The sequence below is a fragment of the Ctenopharyngodon idella genome, chromosome 12, assembly GCF_019924925.1.
Source record: "Ctenopharyngodon idella isolate HZGC_01 chromosome 12, HZGC01, whole genome shotgun sequence".
Taxonomy (NCBI): domain Eukaryota; kingdom Metazoa; phylum Chordata; class Actinopteri; order Cypriniformes; family Xenocyprididae; genus Ctenopharyngodon; species Ctenopharyngodon idella.
Window position 1 is genome coordinate 5,272,916 of NC_067231.1, and position 21,131 is coordinate 5,294,046.

A 21,131-nucleotide genomic window follows, 5' to 3' on the forward strand; every position below is an offset into this window, starting at 1 on the left:
CGCACATACAGTAAAGCCGCCTCTCAGTACTAAATTGAGTTCTTTTTCGCTGCTTATTTGCACTTAAACAGTCAAATACACAAAAAATATTGTCAAAATGCCGAATCAGTTGTGTTTTAAGTTAACATAAACAGTAGAAAGGTGCATCAGTTCTTAAAGAGACAGCAGCCTAATATACCTGCTGCCAAATTATGAGATGATATTAAAAATATCTCTATGGCAGTTTTTCCCCATGATATCGATGTCAAAATTGTGGCCAGTGAAAATGCTGAGTGGCTAGTAACTTTGGAAAACCACTAGCCGTAGTGGCTGGCAAAAAAGTTAATGTCAAGCCCTGTTTACAACGGAACTGAATCAAAAATTACACTTTTTTCTTTTTAGAGTTGCTTTACAGCCATATTGAATTCTGCTAGCACCACTGAATCATTATTTTCCTGCTGATCACTGTAAAGCTGCCTTGAAACAATCTGCATTGCAAAGCACTATAAAAATAAAGGTGACTCGACTGTGTGTGTGTGTGTTAGGTCCTATATATAGTGTGGATTAAAGTAATCATTTGATATTGTGTTCATGTTTGCAGCTCCTTCAAGCACTTGATTGGAGGCCTGGACGACGTCTCAAACAAAGGCTATGATGATGCTGGCGCCAAAGCAAAGTAAGTCTGACACTCAACATCTTCTGATAATGTAATCAGACTATAAGAAGTTCTGTACACTAAATTGCGATTCAGTCAAGGATAGTACATTCAGAAAGTCAGCCTTGTGCTAAAGTGCTTTAAATGTTTTTCCAACTCAATCTACACTCTATACCCATAATGACAAAAGTGTAGAAAATACTACACACACAAAGACAACACACTCCCTTTATAAAACACCTTTGTCTATGATAATTAATCTCATCATCTGTAATGAGTTCGACCGTGTGGTGTATGATGAAGGTCCATACAAGGCAGAAATTAATTGGTCTGTGTCTTTCATTTGATTTGCATGTCTGGCTGCAGCCCTGACCTCCTTGTGGCTATAATTATCTGAGCTGGACAGGTTTTCAGGAATGAGTAACCCGATATGACCAAATGCATTATAGTTTTTGCCATGTCTGGATGTAGAGCTTTCCAGTTCAGATAAAGTTGAATTGCATGTCAAATCCATCTGTCCATCCATCTGTCTGTCTGTCTTTATTTGTCTGTAAATATAAGAATCTATCTATCTATCTATCTATCTATCTATCTATCTATCTATCTATCTGTCTGTCTGTCTGTCTGTGTCTGTCTGTACGTCCATCTATCTATCTGTCCGTCCATCCGTCCGTCCATCTGTCTCTATCTCTCTATCTAGCCATTGTTATGATCATATCTGGCTCAAAATGTGCAATAAAGCCTGTGGTCTACACTTACTAAGTGATCTAAGAGCGCCCTCATGTGGACATACCTAGACATACAACATCCAGTGGTAAACTAATTGTAGGCCAATTCGAATCTTGTCAGTTGTAAAATACCGTTTAATTTCAATTATGTACTCATTGTTTTTAAGTTACTGTGCACTCTAAACACAGTTCAACAATGCATGCAATGTGTTATATCTGATCATAATTAATTAGTGTGAACATTTTTATAAGGTGCCCTTTGCCTGTGCAAAAATATAGAAGATTGAACAATATAATTACATGCAAGTAACTTGCAAATATGAGGTAGTGGTTTCAATATGCATAAAATTATATAGCTGCATATTGTTGATGAGCTCTAGCTGTAAATAGATGCTATAATAAATGCGTGTTTAATGAAGAGAGCGCCTGACATGAGGACGAGTTGAGACTGAAGTGCTGCATTATCAGACAAAAATTAGCCAGTAGTTGTAGTCAGTCAATTTGTTTTAAGTAAAGGATTAGTTTATCAAAAACTAAAAATCTGCCATCCTTTAATCTCCTAATCTTGTTCCAAACCTGTATGACTTTCTTTCTTCCATGATACACAAAAGGTGAAATTAAGACGTTACATTATAACATGTTGCATCAGATTTGCATAGATTATTATTGATTGCTCAAATAAATACAATGTCACATTTTTTTTCTTCACCAATATACAGTGCATTTTCAGGGTACCAGGTACACGCTTCTCCAACAATCTTGGAACTTTATATTGCAACACTTATGCTGTAGTGTTCCTCACTATTGGGCCTGTCCAAATACCCACACTTGCAGTCATTGAACTTGACCACTTGTCTATTACATGATGTATTTCCTGGATTTGGCCCAAGTGTTCAAGTGGACATGAAGACTAGATTAAGCGCGTTGCACGAGTCCTGAAATGTGAAGCCAAAGCGCCTCGATCACCCCCAGGTGGTTGGTCCCAGTATAGGTCATAAACCTCTCCATGTAATTTAATGGGACATCAGACAAACTTAGCAATTAAATTTCACTTCAAATAATTTTTTTCCAAAGATGGTTTCTGTCATTTTTTTGTAGTTTTTATCACACTGATGTAAGTTCAAGTGTTCATTTTTTAAAATAAGTTTGGTTTAGTTAGTTATTTGATGCTATAAAAATGGGGGTGTGGTGTCATGATTGACAGCTGTGATTGACAGCTTCTTTGAGCATCATTGAGGCACCAACTGACTTTTTTCTGGATTTTCGGGAGGAGATTGGAGCTTTAACTTTAATTTCTACATTTCCATAACTGTCTATTTCACACCGACATAATGAGTTTTTCTCGATCCTGTAAACGATTCTGCGGGAGTGTGGGCGAGGCCTTGATAGCGCGCGACTCCACTTCATGCTCACTACTACTCAGAATCGGGTCCTGAGTTTGCTACTGCACAGACTCAGGTCCCAAATCAACACAAGATGTCAGCACCATATTGGGACATTGGCAGCTTCACTTTTCTACAGTGGAAGAGAGTGGAGGTTCATCGTCCATATTTTTTTTACAGTCTATGAAAAAAACATAATAGGGGCGCTTTAAGTGGCCCAACTGAATGAACATTTCCCAGCTGACAGGAAAAAACCCTTGTTTGCTCAGTGCATATGCTGCTGTTGCATGCAGTGCAGTGCATATCCAACACAGCTGGAACCGTGACTCATCACACAGTGATACCTGCTTCCAGTCATCTGTTGTAGACAGGGTTGGGGAGTAACAGAATACATGTAATGGTGTTATGTAATGAGGATACAAAAATCCAGTAACTGTAATTCATTAGATTACAGTTACATTTTGAAAAAAGGGGAAATACTATCAGGATTACAATGGTTTCATTTAAAACTAAATAAATCATTATTTTGCCATAATAACACCATATTAAGCGCTGCTTGATTATACAGTAGTTCCTGGTTCTGTTGCCAGTGATGACTCACGTGAGCCACCCGCTGGTGCATGCGCAAATAACACCCGTCTACAATCTCCTCAGACGCAGATTGAATCACTGCTGCTAGTTGAAACGAGTCAATTCTTGGAAATTTTCGCTGCTATTTTGTTTTCAAAGAAGAAAATGCAAACGACATGGTTGTACAGTGCAAACTCTGCCTTCCAACTACAAAAACACTTTCTTTATCAAAGGACTAGAAAAATAATCTGTAATACCATACTGTAGCCACTAGGTGTCTGAATAGCCCTTTACACACACACACACACACACACACACACACACATGTATGTATATAGGGCTGTGTATTCCCAAGTTGTGGAAATGAGACATGATTGCTTAGTTTTAATAGTTTTTAAAAGTAACCAAAATGCTAAACATTAAAATTAAAGCAGAACAAACATGAACAGAAATGTGTTATCCGAGCTTGTTCAGTTTGGTTATGATCTGATGTCACTTTTATATTTTTAAGCTATAAACAACAACGATAATAATATTGCAATACATCATTTATCAGATTTTTAAAATATTTTTTAATATTTCCATTTCTTTCTTTCTTTCTTTTTTTTTATATATGTGACCTTAAAGTAATCCAAAAGTAATCAGATTACATTACTTTCATATTGTGGTACTTGGATTACGTTACTGAATACTTTTTTTTTATGAAGTAATTTGTAACTGTAACGGAATACATTTTTAAAGTAACTCTCCCAAGCCTGGTTGTAGATGATGATTCACGATGTTCCTTTGCTCAATAGAGTCAAACAGCAACAGATTTACTAAACAGGGCAAATTAGCGTGAGACCACAATCCCATAAAAACACAGATGGTAGTGGAAAGTTCTGCGGGTGAATTACTGACAATACACAAATTAAAGGGTTAGTTCACCCAAAAATGAAAATTCTGTCATTAATTACTCACTCTTCGTTAATTAAGACCTTCGTTCATCTTCGGAACACAAATTAGGATATTTTTGATAAAATCCGATGGCTCAGTGAGGCTTCCATTGACAGCAAGATAATTAACATGTTCAAATGCTCAGAAAGCTACTAAAGACATATTTAAAACAGTTCATGTGACTACAGAGGTTCGTCCTTAATGTTATGAAGCTTTTGAATGTTTACGAAGCTTTATGAATCTTTTGTTTCGAATCAGTGGTTTGGAGCGTGTATCAAACTGTCAAACTTACGTGTTTCGAAACGTTTCGAAATTTCAATGGTTCACATGACTTCGGCAGTTTGATACACGCTCCGAACCACTGATTCGAAACAAAAGATTTTAAAGCTTCGAAGCTTCATGAAGCAGTGTTTTGAAATCGGCTATCAATAGATATTGTTGAATAAAGTCGTTATTTTGTTTTTATGGCGCACAAAAAGTATTCTCGTCGCTTCATAACATTAAGGTTGAGCCACTGTAGTCACATGAACTGCTTTAAATATGTCTTTAGTACCTTTCTGGGCATTTGAACGTGTTAATTATCTTGCTGTCAATGGAGGCCTCATTGAGCCATTGGATTTTATTAAAAATATCTTAATTTGTGTTCTGAACATGAACGAAGGTCTTACAGGTGTGGAACAAAATGAGGGTGAGTAATTAATGACAGAATTTTCATTTTTGGGTGAACTAACCCCTTTAAAGAGTACAGGCACAGCTCATTTCCATTATGAGCAATGGAATCCAAAATGGGTTAAGACATGCTTTTTGGGGGCATTAATCAATGGTGCAAATACCAGTAAATTAACTACTGCAAACCTTAGTAAATCATGTTGCATGATTTATTTAAATAGTCTCTTCCCATAAATTTTGCGTCTGAAAGTAAAACTCCTGCAAATGCATACGCAATTAAGGTCAGCTGCAAAAATAATGGTCCACATCTTTTTATCCCTAATTTTTCATTGTGTGTCTTTAGTAAAGAGGGTTTGGCCTTGCGTAAGCTGTTAGTAAATCTGTCCCATAGTGTTAGAGATGGGACTCAGGTGGGCTTATAAAACCCCAAACTGTACAGTTCAAACATTGACATTAGACAGCGCTCTGATGTTAAAATTTAAGGTTATTTAGGTCAGTGAAGAGGAAGAATGGCACCTGCAATGAAACCAACATCTCTAACTGTCATAACTGCAACTGTCATAAACATTGTTCTTCTATGGTCACATGCGCTGATGAACATGCACTATACGGTGGTCTTGTTGCCATGGCGGCGTGTGTATTCAGCACCTCTGTTCTCATTAGAGCATCAGGAGTCTCAAGTGGTGAATACACAGAGTGCTATGAAGTTGTGTTAATGAAATGCACTGTCCTCACAATAGCAAGTGTCTAAACAACCTCTATCACCCGAGAGAATTACGCTACATTCATTAGTTACTAGGAAACTAGCCTTTGGCTTAATATGCATGTGTGCAAGTGTCCTTCATACATGTAAACTGTGCTCTTTTGCAATTTGTACATTTGGATATTTCAGAAATAGTGATTTTTGTCTTGCATAGATAGGGCTTAGTAGTGCAGTGCAGAACCATTATTAATTGTTGTGTTGATAATATATTTATCTCAACATTGTAATGATATTTCAGAGCCGTATGTGTGAGCTATGTAAACGAATCAAGCACAAACTCATAATACACCGTCATACTGATTATTTTTTAAGTGGTCATGTCATATAATAGCAATTACTGTGATACTTCAGCTTAAAAAAAAATCCCCTTCAAAAGTTAATCAATACTTTTATTGAACAAGGATGCATTAAATTGATCAAAAGTGACAGTAAAGACTTTTACATTGTTGCACATATATATATATATATACAGTGGGTACGGAAAGTATTCAGACCCTCTTAAATTTTTCACTCTTTGTTATATTGCAGCCATTTGCTAAAATCATTTAAGTTCATTTTTTTTCCTCATTAATGTACACACAGCACCCCATATTGACAGAAAAACACAGAATTGTTGACATTTTTGCAGATTTATTAAAAAAGAAAAACTGAAATATCACATGGTCCTAAGTATTCAGACCCTTTGCTGTGACACTCATATATTTAACTCAGGTGCTGTTCATTTCTTCTGATCATCCTTGAGATGGTTCTACACCTTCATTTGAGTCCAGCTGTGTTTGATTATACTGATTGGACTTGATTAGGAAAGCCACACACCTGTCTACATAAGACCTTACAGCTCACAGTGCATGTCAGGGCAAATGAGAATCATGAGGTCAAAGGAACTGCCTGAAGAGCTCAGAGACAGAATTGTGGCAAGGCACAGATCTGGCCAAGGTTACAAAAAAATTTCTGCTGCACTTAAGGTTCCTAAGAGCACAGTGGCCTCCATAATCCTTAAATGGAAGACGTTTGGGACGACCAGAACCCTTCCTAGAGCTGGCCGTCCGGCCAAACTGAGCTATTGGGGGAGAAGAGCCTTGGTGAGAGAGGTAAAGAAGAACCCAAAGATCACTGTGGCTGAGCTCCAGAGATGCAGTCGGGAGATGGGAGAAAGTTGTAGAAAGTCAACCATCACTGCAGCCCTCCACCAGTCGGGGCTTTATGGCAGAGTGGCCCGACGGAAGCCTCTCCTCAGTGCAAGACATGAAAAAACACCTGAAGGACTCCAAGATGGTGAGAAATAAGATTCTCTGGTCTGATGAGACCAAGATAGAACTTTTTGGCCTTAATTCTAAGCAGTATATGTGGAGAAAACCAGGCACTGCTCATCACCTGTCCAATACAGTCCCAACAGTGAAGCATGGTGGTGGCAGCATCATGCTGTGGGGTGTTTTTCAGCTGCAGGGACAGGACGACTGGTTGCAATCGAGGGAAAGATGAATGCAGCCAAGTACAGGGATATCCTGGACAAAAACCTTCTCCAGAGTGCTCAGGACCTCAGACTGGGCCGAAGGTTTACCTTCCAACAAGACAATGACCCTAAGCACACAGCTAAAATAACGAAGGAGTGGCTTCACAACAACTCCGTGACTGTTCTTGAATGGCCCAGCCAGAGCCCTGACTTAAACCCAATTGAGCATCTCTAGAGAGACCTAAAAATGGCTGTCCACCAACGTTTACCATCCAACCTGACAGAACTGGAGAGGATCTGCAAGGAGGAATGGCAGAGGATCCCCAAATCCAGGTGTGAAAAACTTGTTGCATCTTTCCCAAAAAGACTTGTGGCTGTATTAGATCAAAAGGGTACTTCTACTAAATACTGAGCAAGGGGTCTGAATACTTAGGACCATGTGATATTTCAGTTTTTCTTTTTTAATAAATCTGCAAAAATGTCAACAATTCTGTGTTTTTCTGTCAATATGGGGTGCTGTGTGTACATTAATGAGGAAAAAAAAATGAACTTAAATGATTTTAGCAAATGGCTGCAATATAACAAAGAGTGAAAAATTTAAGAGGGTCTGAATACTTTCCGTACCCACTGTATATATATATATATATATATATATATATATATATATATATATATATATATATATATATATATATATATATATATACATACAGGTGCTGGTCATATAATTAGAATATCATCAAAAAGTTGATTTATTTCACTAATTCCATTCAAAAAGTGAAACTTGTATATTATATTCATTCATTACACACAGACTGATATATTTCAAATGTTTATTTCTTTTAATTTTGATGATTATAACTGACAACTAAGGAAAATCCCAAATTCAGTATCTCAGAAAATTAGAATATTATGAAAAGGTTCAATATTGAAGACACCTGGTGCCACACTCTAATCAGCTAATTAACTTAAAACACCTGCAAAGGCCTTTAAATGGTCTCTCAGTCTAGTTCTGTAGGCTACACAATCATGGGGAAGACTGCTGACTTCACAGTTGTCCAAAAGACGACCATTGACACCTTGCACAAGGAGGGCAAGACACAAAAGGTCATTGCAACAGAGGCTGGCTGTTCACAGAGCTCTGTGTCCAAGCACATTAATAGAGAGGCGAAGGGAAGGAAAAGATGTGGTAGAAAAAAGTGTACAAGCAATAGGGATAACCGCACCCTGGAGAGGATTGTGAAACAAAACCCATTCAAAAATGTGGGGTAGATTCACAAAGAGTGGACTGCAGCTGGAGTCAGTGCTTCAAGAACCACTACGCACAGACAAATGCAAGACATGGGTTTCAGCTGTCGCATTCCTTGTGTCAAGCCACTCTTGAACAACAGACAGCGTCAGAAGCGTCTCGCCTGGGCTAAAGACAAAAAGGACTGGACTGCTGCTGAGTGGTCCAAAGTTATGTTCTCTGATGAAAGTAAATTTTGCATTTCCTTTGGAAATCAGGGTCCCAGAGTCTGGAGGAAGAGAGGAGAGGCACACAATCCATGTTGCTTGAGGTCCAGTGTAAAGTTTCCACAGTCAGTGATGGTTTGGGGTGCCATGTCATCTGCTGGTGTTGGTCCACTGTGTTTTCTGAGGTCCAAGGTCAACGCAGCCGTATACCAGGAAGTTTTAGAGCACTTCATGCTTCCTGCTGCTGACCAACTTTATGGAGATGCAGATTTCATTTTCCAACAGGACTTGGCACCTGCACACAGTGCCAAAGCTACCAGTACCTGGTTTAAGGACCATGGTATCCCTGTTCTTAATCGGCCAGCAAACTCACCTGACCTTAACCCCATAGAAAATCTATGGGGTATTGTGAAGAGGAAGATGCGATATGCCAGACCCAACAATGCAGAAGAGCTGAAGGCCACTATCAGAGCAACCTGGGCTCTTATAACACCTGAGCAGTGCCACAGACTGATCGACTCCATGCCACGCCGCATTGCTGCAGTAATTCAGGCAAAAGGAGCCCCAACTAAGTATTGAGTGCTGTACATGCTCATACTTTTCATGTTCATACTTTTCAGTTGGCCAAGATTTCTAAAAATCCTTTCTTTGTATTGGTCTTAAGTAATATTCTAATTTTCTGAGATACTGAATTTGCGATTTTCCTTAGTTGTCAGTTATAATCATCAAAATTAAAAGAAATAAACATTTGAAATATATCAGTCTGTGCGTAATGAATGAATATAATATACAAGTTTCACTTTTTGAATGGAATTAGTGAAATAAATTAACTTTTTGATTATATTCTAATTATATGACCAGCACCTGTATATATATATATATATATATATATATATATATATTAGCAGTAAATCATCATATTAGAATGATTTCTGAAGGAAAGACTGGAGTAATGATGCTGAAAATTCAGCTTTGTATCACAGGAATAAATTACATTTTAAAATATATTCAAATAGAAAATAGTTATAAATTGTAATACTATTTCACAATATTACTGTTTTATTCTATTTCTGATCAAATAAATGCAACCTTGGTGAACATAACACACTATTTTCTAAAACATTAAAGCATAATAATAATTAAAATCATTCAGACTCCAGACATTCAGACCCCAGACTAACCTGCAGCATGTAAAATTGTTACTGACTTGGACTTGTGACTTCAGACTTGGACTCAAAGACTTTGCGGAATGTCTGGCAAATAGTTTGAGAGTTGGATCTGAGGTTACCCCAAAAGTATCTCCACGTTGGTTTGGCTGCCATGCTGAGCACACTGATAAGGCAGATGTCATTTCACACTATGTTGGAACAGAAAAATGAGTACACTATGTTCTGTCCTCTGCAATAGGGCAGACACATCGGCCTTATGCCATCAGTCAACAAATACTTAAGGCCATGATATACTCACAACAAAGGTCTTTTTCGTTCATTGCTCAAGGGTAAAAAAAAAAAAAAAAAACCCTTCAAAATATAAAATAGCAGTATAATATTAGCAATGCCTCCCATACTGCTAGGAGTGGCATTTAGATGAATATGTAAATATATGTGCTGAACGTTTTCCTCTCAATAACAAAATAAACACACAACAAAAATGACAGCGGTGAGAAAGCAGCAGTTAAGAAAGCATCTGATCATAGCGATGTGTATATGTTTTCATGAGCTCTGCAATTCAGCACTCCGGTCACATCATGTCATGTTTATTAATATAGCATGTTATACAATAGATTGTTTTAAGGGGACCTATTATGCCCCTTTTCACAAGATGTAATATAAGTCTCTGGTGTCCCCAGAATGTGTTTGTGAAGTTTCAGCTCAAAATACCCCACAGATCATTTATTATAGCTTTATTATACCTATTTGGGTGTGAGTAAAAACATGCCGTTTTTGTGTGCGTCCCTTTAAAGGCATATGAGCTGTTGCTCTCTGGCCGCTTTCTAGAAGAGGGCGGAGTTTTAACAGCCCACGCTTCGGTTGCTCAACAACAACAATGCTGGAGAATCTCACGTAGCCAAAATGACGATTGTCAGTAACGGTGTTCAGCCTTACATTGTTTAAACCAGAGTCGGACACTGATGGAGAGACTCAGGAAGAAGTTACAACTTTTAGAAGGCAACTGGATGTTTCTGATTTCTGATTAGTGGATAAATTTATGTAGTTGCTGTGGAGTTGATTCAGCTCATAGACTAGCATTTGTCGTCATGTTAAACTTTTGTGCAAATCCAGCGTTGAATTGACCCTCGTTTGTGTAGCAGTCCGGTGTAAAATGACGGCATGGTAACAACACTCTACTACAACAACTCTTCCTCTTCTCTAAAGCAGCCCAACATGGCCTCACCCCCTTTGTTGCGTGCTCCCGGGGGCAGGATTTATGTAAATTTTGGGGTTCGTGATGTCACCAACCCAGGAAGAAGCTCGTTGTAGTCCTTACCAGCTGTTTGTTGTAGTCCTTAAAAAGCGATTTCTGTAAAAGAAAATATCTCCCTTTGCATTGAACTTTGAGCGTCGTAACTTTGCAGATGTTGTTTATGCTCAAACAGCAACATTACACCCTAACTAAAGTTAAAAAAGTGAAATCATAATCAAGGACCCCTTTAAAACAAGGAGTTTTATAGTATTTTATAGGTAGTTCGAAGGTGTTTACCAGCCGGAACAAATTTTTTCCCAGAAAGTTTGCTTTGGCAAGCTTTTGGCAAACTGATTCTAACTCCAGAAAGAACTCTAGTTTGGCCTAATTTTGTTCAAAATGATGGCACAATAGTCACTTAAAGTATATTGGGGCCTTTGGGGATTTCTTTACTTCTCTTTCTTAGCTACTCCATAAGTACATTTCATGCGTGTTGACTGTGTTGACTGTGTTTGGGCTGGACATGCAGCGGGCAGCTGTCTCTTGTCCCTCATGCTAGCACGTTGTTTTTCTTGGGAATCGCCTGACATAAACAGCCTCTATATGGAAAAGCAGAGGAGACCTTGCAAAGTGTATCACACAGCTGATAATGTGACACATATTACTGAATAGTGATTGGCTACAGACTAATATTGACATGTAAGGAGTGTTTTCATCAGATTTATTCAAGACCAAGAAAAGATTCATTCAAGAAAAGTGCCTTTATTTCAATCTTTATACAGACATTACAAAAATCTTAAAACCATCAAAACATTTTTTTTTTTGGGGGGGGGGTCTCTCAGCCTGTTTGGCTGGTTAGAGGGTTTTGTGAACTTTTCAGCTGGTCCAGACTTGGAAACCACTGCTAAGACCGGAACATCTTGTGAAAGATCTTGGATACAGCAAAGCAACTTGGAAATTGCTGAAGTTGCAGCAATCGTGGAAGCCACTGTGGGTCTATTTTCCTACATCATAACTGACTTGAATCTCAGAGCGCACAGATGAAAAGTAATAAACACTGTCATATTATCTTGTGTTCAGATGCCTGGTGTTTGGGAACACAATCATGTGAGACACTTCTGGGAGGAAATGAAACCAGATAATTTTATGACAGACTTTAGCTCAGGCATTTCAAAATGATCAAACCAAATTTTGAGATGCTGTGCAATGAAATTAGTCCACTGATCAGTCCAGCTATCCAATCACATCCTCTGAGGCAAAGTCACATGATTTATTGTTGCGCATCGAGGGATTTATTCGGTAAACAGTTTATGCACATATTTTTTATCGGATAAAATTGGGTGCATGTGTTTTTTATGCACATTTTTAGAATTTATGTGCATCTTGGCATTTCAATCCGGCATTTTTTTAATGCGATATCCTAAAATGTGCATAAAAATAGGTAAATTTAAACATAGCTAGTGAATGCATTTTGTGCCAAAGCAATAGAAAAAGAGCCACTGTTTGGCCCCCATAGACTGCTGTTGTGCTCACTGTGCGAAGAGTTTTGAATAAGTGATCTAAGTATTGCGAAATGGGTCCTAGTGATTATAAACAGCTGTATTACATAATAATAATTATTCTTTTTAATTAACTCTGAGAAATAATTATACAAGCAAGACCTTGTCAGTTGGTTGAAGTGCCAAGCCATTCTTCTGTCATGTGCTATTACTGTCCTGCTGTAGTTTGGAGAAAGGCCATCCGTACATCATAATGACAGATGTTATCTGTGGCATCAGAAGAGGGTGTTGAAGGAACAAAGCTGAGATTGGTGCGAGGTTAGTACTGCTGTTAGGATTCATGTGACTGAGACCTCGCACGTAGATCTAAAAACAGCTGAAGAAAAACCAGGCCATTATACGAATGATATGTGAGCCAACGAGAATGGTTGTTGCATAAGCTGATAAGCTTTGCACCCTGATGTTTGCGTTTTAATTCTGGAGTCAAATTTTACATTGTGCACTATGAAAAATGCAGGGTAAAAAACAACTCAAGTTGGGTTGAAAATGGACAAATCCAGCAATTGTGTTGTTTTAACCCAGCGGTTGGGTTAAATGTTTGTCCAACCTGCTGGGTAGTTTTATTTAACTCAACTATTGTTAAAAATTACTGTATTGCTTGCTTAAAATGAACCCAAAGTATGTTGGAAATTAACGTTTATTAATATGTTTAATAAATCAACATTTATTAATAAGTTTAATGAATAATAATTAACAAATAAACATTTATTAAATTGCGTATTAATAAATGTTCACATTTGATTATTATTGTAGCCTCTAGTAATTATGTGTCTGGTTTTTAATTTCCAACCTATTTTGGGTTCATTTTAAGCCAGCCATATAATAATTTTTAACTGCCCAGCAGGTTGGGCAAACATTTAACCCAACCGCTGGTTTAAAACAACCCAATCGCTGGGTTTGTCCATTTTCAACCCAACTTGGTTTGTTTTTAACCCAAATTTTTTAGTGTACATTGTGGCATTATTGTACTAAATCGTAACAAAAATGGTCTCATGATCAAATGGTGAATTTGACTCCCACCGAGAGTTCAACTGACACTCGGTTTTGACAAAAACATTCTGATAAACATATCCAGACAATCAGAAATATATTTGAAGAATAATAAAATCAATATATTAGTCTGTATACAATTCTGTCATTGTGAACTGTATTATCAAAGACTAAAAAAGATTTTATAGCATGGAAAAGGTTGAGCGTTGTTACATTGGTGGCTTTACAGCGCATCAGATTTCACATGTATGTGGAATGGTCACATGCATGTACTGGATTTAGCTTGCTTCTTCTTACAACCATTAAATAAATTTTTGTTAGTTGCTCTAGAGAGATCTGTCCTTGACATTTTACAAGGCCTGTGTATTGAAGAATGATTTTAACGTTATTCAGTCCCAGTGTGGTCAAATAGGTCATGTAAGACACGTGCAAACGTAAATGAGTAAAATATAATGTGACAAGAACCAAGTCAACAAGAGCTGACCTAGACTTAAAAAGGTCGTCTTAAGTCAAGGGGATGTAATGCAGCCAAATGCTGCATTGTGGAGAACACCTGGGCAGGCCGCCCGCAGCACGCTGTTTTCTGTCATTTCATCCATCTTTTCTTTGTTGGGTATGAGGTCAAACCCCAGCACCCAGCCGTTCTTAGCTAACCACTGACCCCTGAGGAAACTGCCCGCGGTCCGACTAGAGTTCGGACTTAGGGCTTATTTTCACAGCTGTAACAGCAGAAGTGGATATGTTGAAAGGCTGCCGTTTCTGCATGAAGGAATGTGACTGGTCTTCAGCTTTTTACGAGAGACTGGAGGCCAGTCAAGGTCTAGAACATTCCTCCTAAAAACTCTGGGGTTCATGCTAGATAGGCAGCATTTTAAAAGGATAGTGCAATTCTGTCTTCGTTTACTCACCATCATGTTGTTTCCTCTGTGAAACACAAAAGAAGAAAGTTTGTGTAGATGTGTTATTTGTCTATACAATGAAAGTCAGTGAGGTCTAATGTTGTTTGGTCTCCACTGATATGCAAAATATTATCTTTTAGGTAAAAATATCATCTTTTTCTATAGGTCCTGCCTCAAAGCAGACTCTTTCTTTCTTTCTTTCAGAAAGAAATTAAGGTTTTTGAGGAAAACATTCCAGGATTTTTCTCCATATAGTGGACTTCAACGGCTACCAACAGGTTGAAGGTCCAAATTGCAGTTTCATTGCAGCTTCAAAAGGCTCTACATGATCCCAGATGAGGAATAAGGGTCTTATCTAGTGAAACAAAAAAAACAAAAAACAAAACACTTTTTAACCACAAATGCTCATCTTGCACTAGCATCCACAACTTCAACTTCCTTTCTAATGTGATTACGTAATGCGTGAAGTTGTGGACGCTAGTGCAAGACAAGCATTTGTAGTTAAAATGTACATAAATGTAAATTTTTTTTTTTTTTTTTTTTTTTTAGAAAATGACTAGATAAGATTCCTCGGCTAGGATCGTGTAGAGCCCTTTGAAGCTGCAATGAAACTTCAATTTGGGCCTTCAACCCGTTGAACCCCATTGCACACACGTGACAGTTCAACACAAATGAATCAGACGACTTATTCAGTGAGTCATTCAATGAATGCTATGTTGATTCAGACTCTGATTCTTGTGTGTGTGTGTGTGTGTGTGTGTGTGTGTGTGTGTGTGTGTGTGTGTGTATGGCTGCAAGTTCGCACTTGTAGGCTGCATACATACGTCATCAAGGATGTTTTATTTAAGAAAAGTAACCATAATAAAATTGACTGTTATACCATGAGATGTAAAATACTGTAATTTCTTTTTTACTTTGTAATTGAACAGTTACTTTTCTTAAATGAGACTGTCCCGATGACGTATGCAGATATCAAATGCGACCCAGAGGACGCAGCCTCAAAATGACTCGCAGCTCATGTGTTTTAATTTAAATGATTCCTTTGAAAAACAGAATCTTCTCTAAAGAGTCGTTTGCTCATTATCATACTGGTTTTGATTCACCGTAACGTAAATTTAGCTGCAGCCACGTGACTTTGTGCGACCCACCTTTTCTCACAGTGCAACCCACAAGTGGGTCCTGACCCACAGTTTGAAAACCCCTGTACTATATGGAGAAACATCCTGGAATGTTTTCCTCAAAAATCTTAATTTCTTTTCGACTGAAGAAAGAAAGACATGAACATCTTGGATGACATAGGGGTGAGTAAATTATCAGGAAAATTTAATTCTGAATTGAACTAATCCTTTAAACTATTGTGTCATTAACTCAATTGAAATCAGTAGCTTGACACACAAGGTTGCCAATGTAGTGCATTCCAAATCAGTCAAATCTGTTTAATTTAGGATGCTGCCCTTAGCAGTAGACCACAAGGCAGCGCACTAAGTTTGGAACGGAGCCTATATCAAATGTTTTCTTCCCAGACTGTCCTCCAAAAAAAAAAGACCCTATAGGTCGTTTTTCAACCACTTTATTACGACCTATATTTAAGTTTTAAAGTCATGCGCCCTCTAGCTGGCGTAAAAATAATGACAGTGTCGTGTTACGTCTGTCGTCATGAAATGACGTATGACTGTCGTTACCAATCAAAATCCGTGTTAATTTAAATGCAATGTGTGGACTTTTTACACCATTTGTCCTATTTCCATTTAGCAAAACTCATTTTTTATTAACGACTACACCCACCCCACCCTAAACCTACCCTCAGTGATTTATAGTGCATATACACTTTATGAGCACATGCGTTCCCTGGGATCAAACCAATGATCGAATGATCACATGATTGCATATTGTTATGTATTGCAATGCTCTACCAATTGAGCTATGTGAAACCCGAAATATGAAGCAGATAAAAGGGAACAATGCATTAAAATGAAAGTGTCCTGTTGTCGATAGGGGCACAACTTTAGCAAACGCTCCCATGGGTCGTATTTCAGGGAAGTGACAAACGACCTACATAGGCGTATTGGTTGAAGAACATGTTGTTTCTTCCAGTGGAGGCTTAGAACACAAGTACTGTAAACCGGCTCTGGATAGTTCAGATAGTTCAGACTGTCTTATCAAAGCCTCTCAGTCAGTACCCTGGACTTGTTTACTGTTCCATGAATGGGTTATACATATGGGTATATGAGTATGAGTACATATGGGTTTTCATAACACGATGTAACTCATGCTCTCAGCTAGGGCAGTGGAAAATCACGCTAGTTGACCGTGTGACGTCGGTCATCATCGGTAGCTCTTCTCAGAGCTCACACCTAACATATCACCTGTCAACAGCTTATGTGAAATCCAGCCCACTCCCCTCTGCCCACTTATGGAGCTCAAACACTTGAGGGGTTACGCTTGTAACCATAACAATGGAAAACAACCTTGGGTTGGAGACACATGTGTAAAAATAGTTGATTTGAAGAGTAAAATTAGATGATGTATGTAAAAAAGTTAATGACAATTAATAGTAACAACTAATTTCACTAATTATTTTGTTTCATTTATTTGAATGTTCTCTTTAGTTGCCTAGTGATTTTGTTGAACCAGTGTGTTCTCATACATGTAACATATAATTATATTTCTGTCATCACCCTCAAGATTTTTGGTTCATCTTCAGAACACATTTTTTTTAATTAAATTATTTTTGTTGAAGCATTTCTTTCATAATTTTTGTCCATCCATTGACAGTCTATGTAATCAACATTTTCAAGCTTCAAAAAGTACATAAAGAAATTTTAAAAATGAATCCATATGAATCAAGAAGTTTAATCCATGTCTTCCAACAGATTTGATTTAGGCTTTCATTCACACATAACCAATGTATGTGTGTGACTTGCGAGAATCAATGAGGTTGTTTCCATGTGTCATTTGTGTTCCAAAGATGTGAACAAAAGTCTTATGAGAATTGTCGGTAACACTTTATTTTACAGTGTCATTGTTACATATATTACATGTAGTTACGATAGTAATAACTATAAATTATGCATAATTACATGCAACTAACCCTAAACTAAACCAAACCCTAAACCTAACCCTATAGTAAGTACATGTAGTTACTTAATATTACTCAGTACTTAAATGTATAATTACAGTGTAACAACTAACTGAATTTTCTTTTATGGATGAACTATCCTATTAACATCAGAGCTGCTGATTATATCAATTACCTGTAGTAGCTTGTGCCCTCGTAAACAACCATGACCAATATAGTTTCATTTATCAAAGAACTCCTTGTCCCAGACTTGAACTGCAGTTTATGTAGGGCTGGGAATTTTCTTTTTTAAATTATCATTATTTTTCCCGAAATGCTGGAACTGGATGATTTACATGCGTTCTTTGTTGATGTGGATGGAACAATGTACCAAAAATATTGTCTTCTTTCCAGAAGAATGACTCTCGATTTTGGCAGAAACAGCCAAGTCGCTATGTGGCGTGTTCTTCTTTTGCAGACAACTCCAGTGGTCTGAGTTCTCTTGTTGCCTGGAGAGGCTGAAGAGGGCAGCTGTCCCACTGGCCATGGAGTCTTAGTTAAATGTGGAAACTTACTGCAGATACTGTGTCCTTGCCGTGTCAAATAACAGTGGTGGTCCTCAAGGGTGTTTTCCAGCTTCTAAAGTGACATGAGGGATTCTGTGCTTGTACTGAGACTTTGACCTTGAGACTTTTAGCATTTTATCATCTAGACTTGTGAAAAGTATAGCGAAATTATATTATTTTACTCACCCTCATGTCAATCCAAACCTGTATGACTTTCTTCTGTGGAACACAAAAGAAGATATTTTGAAAAAAGTTTTTTTTTTGGTCTAATGAAAGTTAATCCCATGGGGATCCCATTGGTTTTAACTATTTGGACCAAAATTCAGTAATACTTTATTTTAAGGTGACATAGTTACACGTTACTTTATGTACTTACTATAGTAATACCAGTAAATTATGCATAATTACAAGTAACTAACCCTAACCCTAACCGTAACTATATAGTAAGTACTTGTAGTTAATTAATATTATTAATAATATACTTATTTGCGTAAGTACAATGTAACTATATCACCTTAAAATAAAGTGTAACCCAAAATTCATTTTTCTGTGAACTATCAGGTTTTAGCTAGATACTATGGACCAAAACATTCTTCAAAATAGCTACTTTTGTGTTCCACAGAAGAAAGAAAGAAAGTCATACAGGTTTGGAGCGACATGAGTAAAACAATTTTCATTTAAAGTATGGGTTCCATGTCAAACTTAGTAACAAAAACAAAGCAAAACAAAAACAAATTTAATTTGTCCTATGTAAATCTCTGGGTCACACTAGAGAGTTACACTGAAGCCTGTTAAGAATAAAATTGTGAGATTTTGTAGTTGTTTGACATCTGACAGACAGATGGTTATACATAAAACGTATTTCTTTAGGTCAAGGACTGTAACCCAAGCATAAATTGTTATGCTGTAAAATATGTAACCAAATATGTAAACATTTTTTACGATTATAAGGGGTAAACAAATCTGGTTTTCCCCTTGGAATTGAGTAGGATTACTAGTATTCAGCTTGAAAAGTACTCAGGTAAATTATATGTGTTAATTGAAAGGTTCACATTCTGTCAGTGCTAAAGTATGTAAATGGGCTCTAATTATGCAGCGCTAATGTCCTTCTCAAGTTAAATTTGAACTTTAAATTTAAAACTTTAAAGAGAGATGTGGTGGTGTGAGGGTAGAGTGGGGAAACCTTTTCTGACTAGGTGAACCATAAGCCAAGTTCACATGCTAAAAATAAAGCTGGATCAGGCAAGGCAGTATTAGTAGAGACTGGCACTGAGAGAACACAGTCAAGCTCAGTTTTGGCACAGGGACTGAGACTTAGTCACAAGGACAGCACTAGTCTCACCAGTCAAGTGTACTGTCCCTGGGCAAGCGCTCCTCCTCCTGCAAAGACAGAATCTCTTGCTTTGTGAGAAAATCAGCAAATCAGCGAGGACCTCTGCTTGACTTTTAGTACTGTCTCTGCTGATGACAGTTACAACTTTGGGTATTTCTGCATCCAAACTTTGTGTCCAGAAGAGCTTTCACAGACCGATATTGATGTGGAGAGACTCCACCAATCTGGATCGCTTTATCCTTTGCCACACTCGATCTGCACTGCATCCCAAAGCTCGAAATGTAACCTGGAAATGGCGCCTTAACTCCACTTTTGAGCAAAGACTGTTGTTATTATTCTGCAATACGTGCTCTTGAGGCGAGGACTATACTGCATATTGCAAGCCAGATACTGCAAGATCATCTTTGCGATATTGCTGGTCGTTTTGAGAATCGTACATTTAACTCTTTCACAGTATTTGATTTGGTCAAACCACAAGAAGGCCAGAATGCGTGAGCTACTTCCTATCCCGGTAAAAGAGAGGAAGGAGAGGGAGCGAATAAACAGCATTCCTGCCCCAATTCCTGCTCCAACATTCCCTATTACATACTCTATCCAAACCTCTAAGAAGTTTCCCTTTTTCCACTTCAAAAAATGCAGATACGAGGCGGAGAATGCCTTCTTCTCCAACCTGAAGCTGGTGGACTTCAACATCATCGACACCTTGGGAGTTGGAGGATTTGGAAGAGTTGAACTGGTAGGATGGCCCACCTTCTGTATGTGTGCATTTCATGTTTTATGATTTTTATGTAAATAAAAAAGTAAAAAAAAATCATCAGCTCCTATAATAAAGCACTACAAGGTGACTGCAGCAAGAGAACAGTGAATGCATATGGTGTAGTTGCCTTATGCAACACCCCCAAAACAAAAACTTCTGTTAACCGATAATAAAAATGCATTTTACTAATGTGCTTTGCAGGGAATATGAGCAGCTCTCATATGCTTTACGGTGCTAAAGGACAGATCAGGTCTGGGAATGCTCTAACTCTATTCAGGGTAACTTTCCACAACAGAGCTAATAGGGCAGACATCTGATTTACTGCCACACAAAGTTCAAGAAGACTAGTTCAATGAGTGAGTAGGTAGGTACACTGTAAAAAAAAAACTTGACTTAACTTTTTACAAAACTTAACTTTACTTAAAGTAAGTTACCTGGTTGCCTTAAAATTATAAGTTCATTGAAATTAAAAAATTTGAGTTAATACAATGAAGGCGATTGGTTTAATCAACAGAAACTCAAAATATTATGTTATCTGAACCACATTAATTATAGATGGATGGATGGATGGAGGTCGGACCGACCGATTGATCAAACAATAGATAGATATAGATAGATGTTCCTCTAAAAACCATTGATGTGTTTTCCGCATGACCATTTATGTTGGGGGAGGAGAATGACGGTAACTTTGACATAGAGAGGAGGGAAGAAATCCGCATTGCGGATCGGATTCTGTTGTAAAGGAAAGCCCAGAGGTCCTGGAAGAGGATTCCCCTTTCCACTTGCCTATTTCTGGCAATGCGGCAACATAGTAAAAACAAGCCGCCTTTCGCCGGACAGTGATATATTCTGGTAGTGCTATCCGTTTGCTAGATAGCTACAGGATCAAATGAACATGCAAATGCCTTCATGGAGACGCAATGTTAAGAATTCCTTCTCTCAGTCAATCTGTTTCGAGGACCCTCAACACATTAAT

General features: G+C 37.8%; 1 protein-coding gene across 4 annotated transcripts in view; it reads left to right on the forward strand.

The window, feature by feature from the left end:
* prkg1b (protein kinase cGMP-dependent 1b) overlaps positions 1 to 21,131 on the forward strand; it is a 155,993-nt gene that overhangs the window by 129,714 nt on the left and 5,148 nt on the right. For 2 of the 4 annotated variants that reach the window (XM_051914674.1, XM_051914673.1), the window contains exons 9-10: positions 581 to 655; positions 20,038 to 20,134. In XM_051914674.1, the coding sequence (XP_051770634.1) occupies positions 581 to 655; positions 20,038 to 20,134 (172 nt within the window). Of the gene's footprint in view, positions 1 to 580; positions 656 to 19,268; positions 19,910 to 20,037; positions 20,135 to 20,845; positions 21,008 to 21,131 lie in introns of those variants that run through there. The other 2 variants (XM_051914675.1, XM_051914676.1) reach the window with 2 other exon arrangements.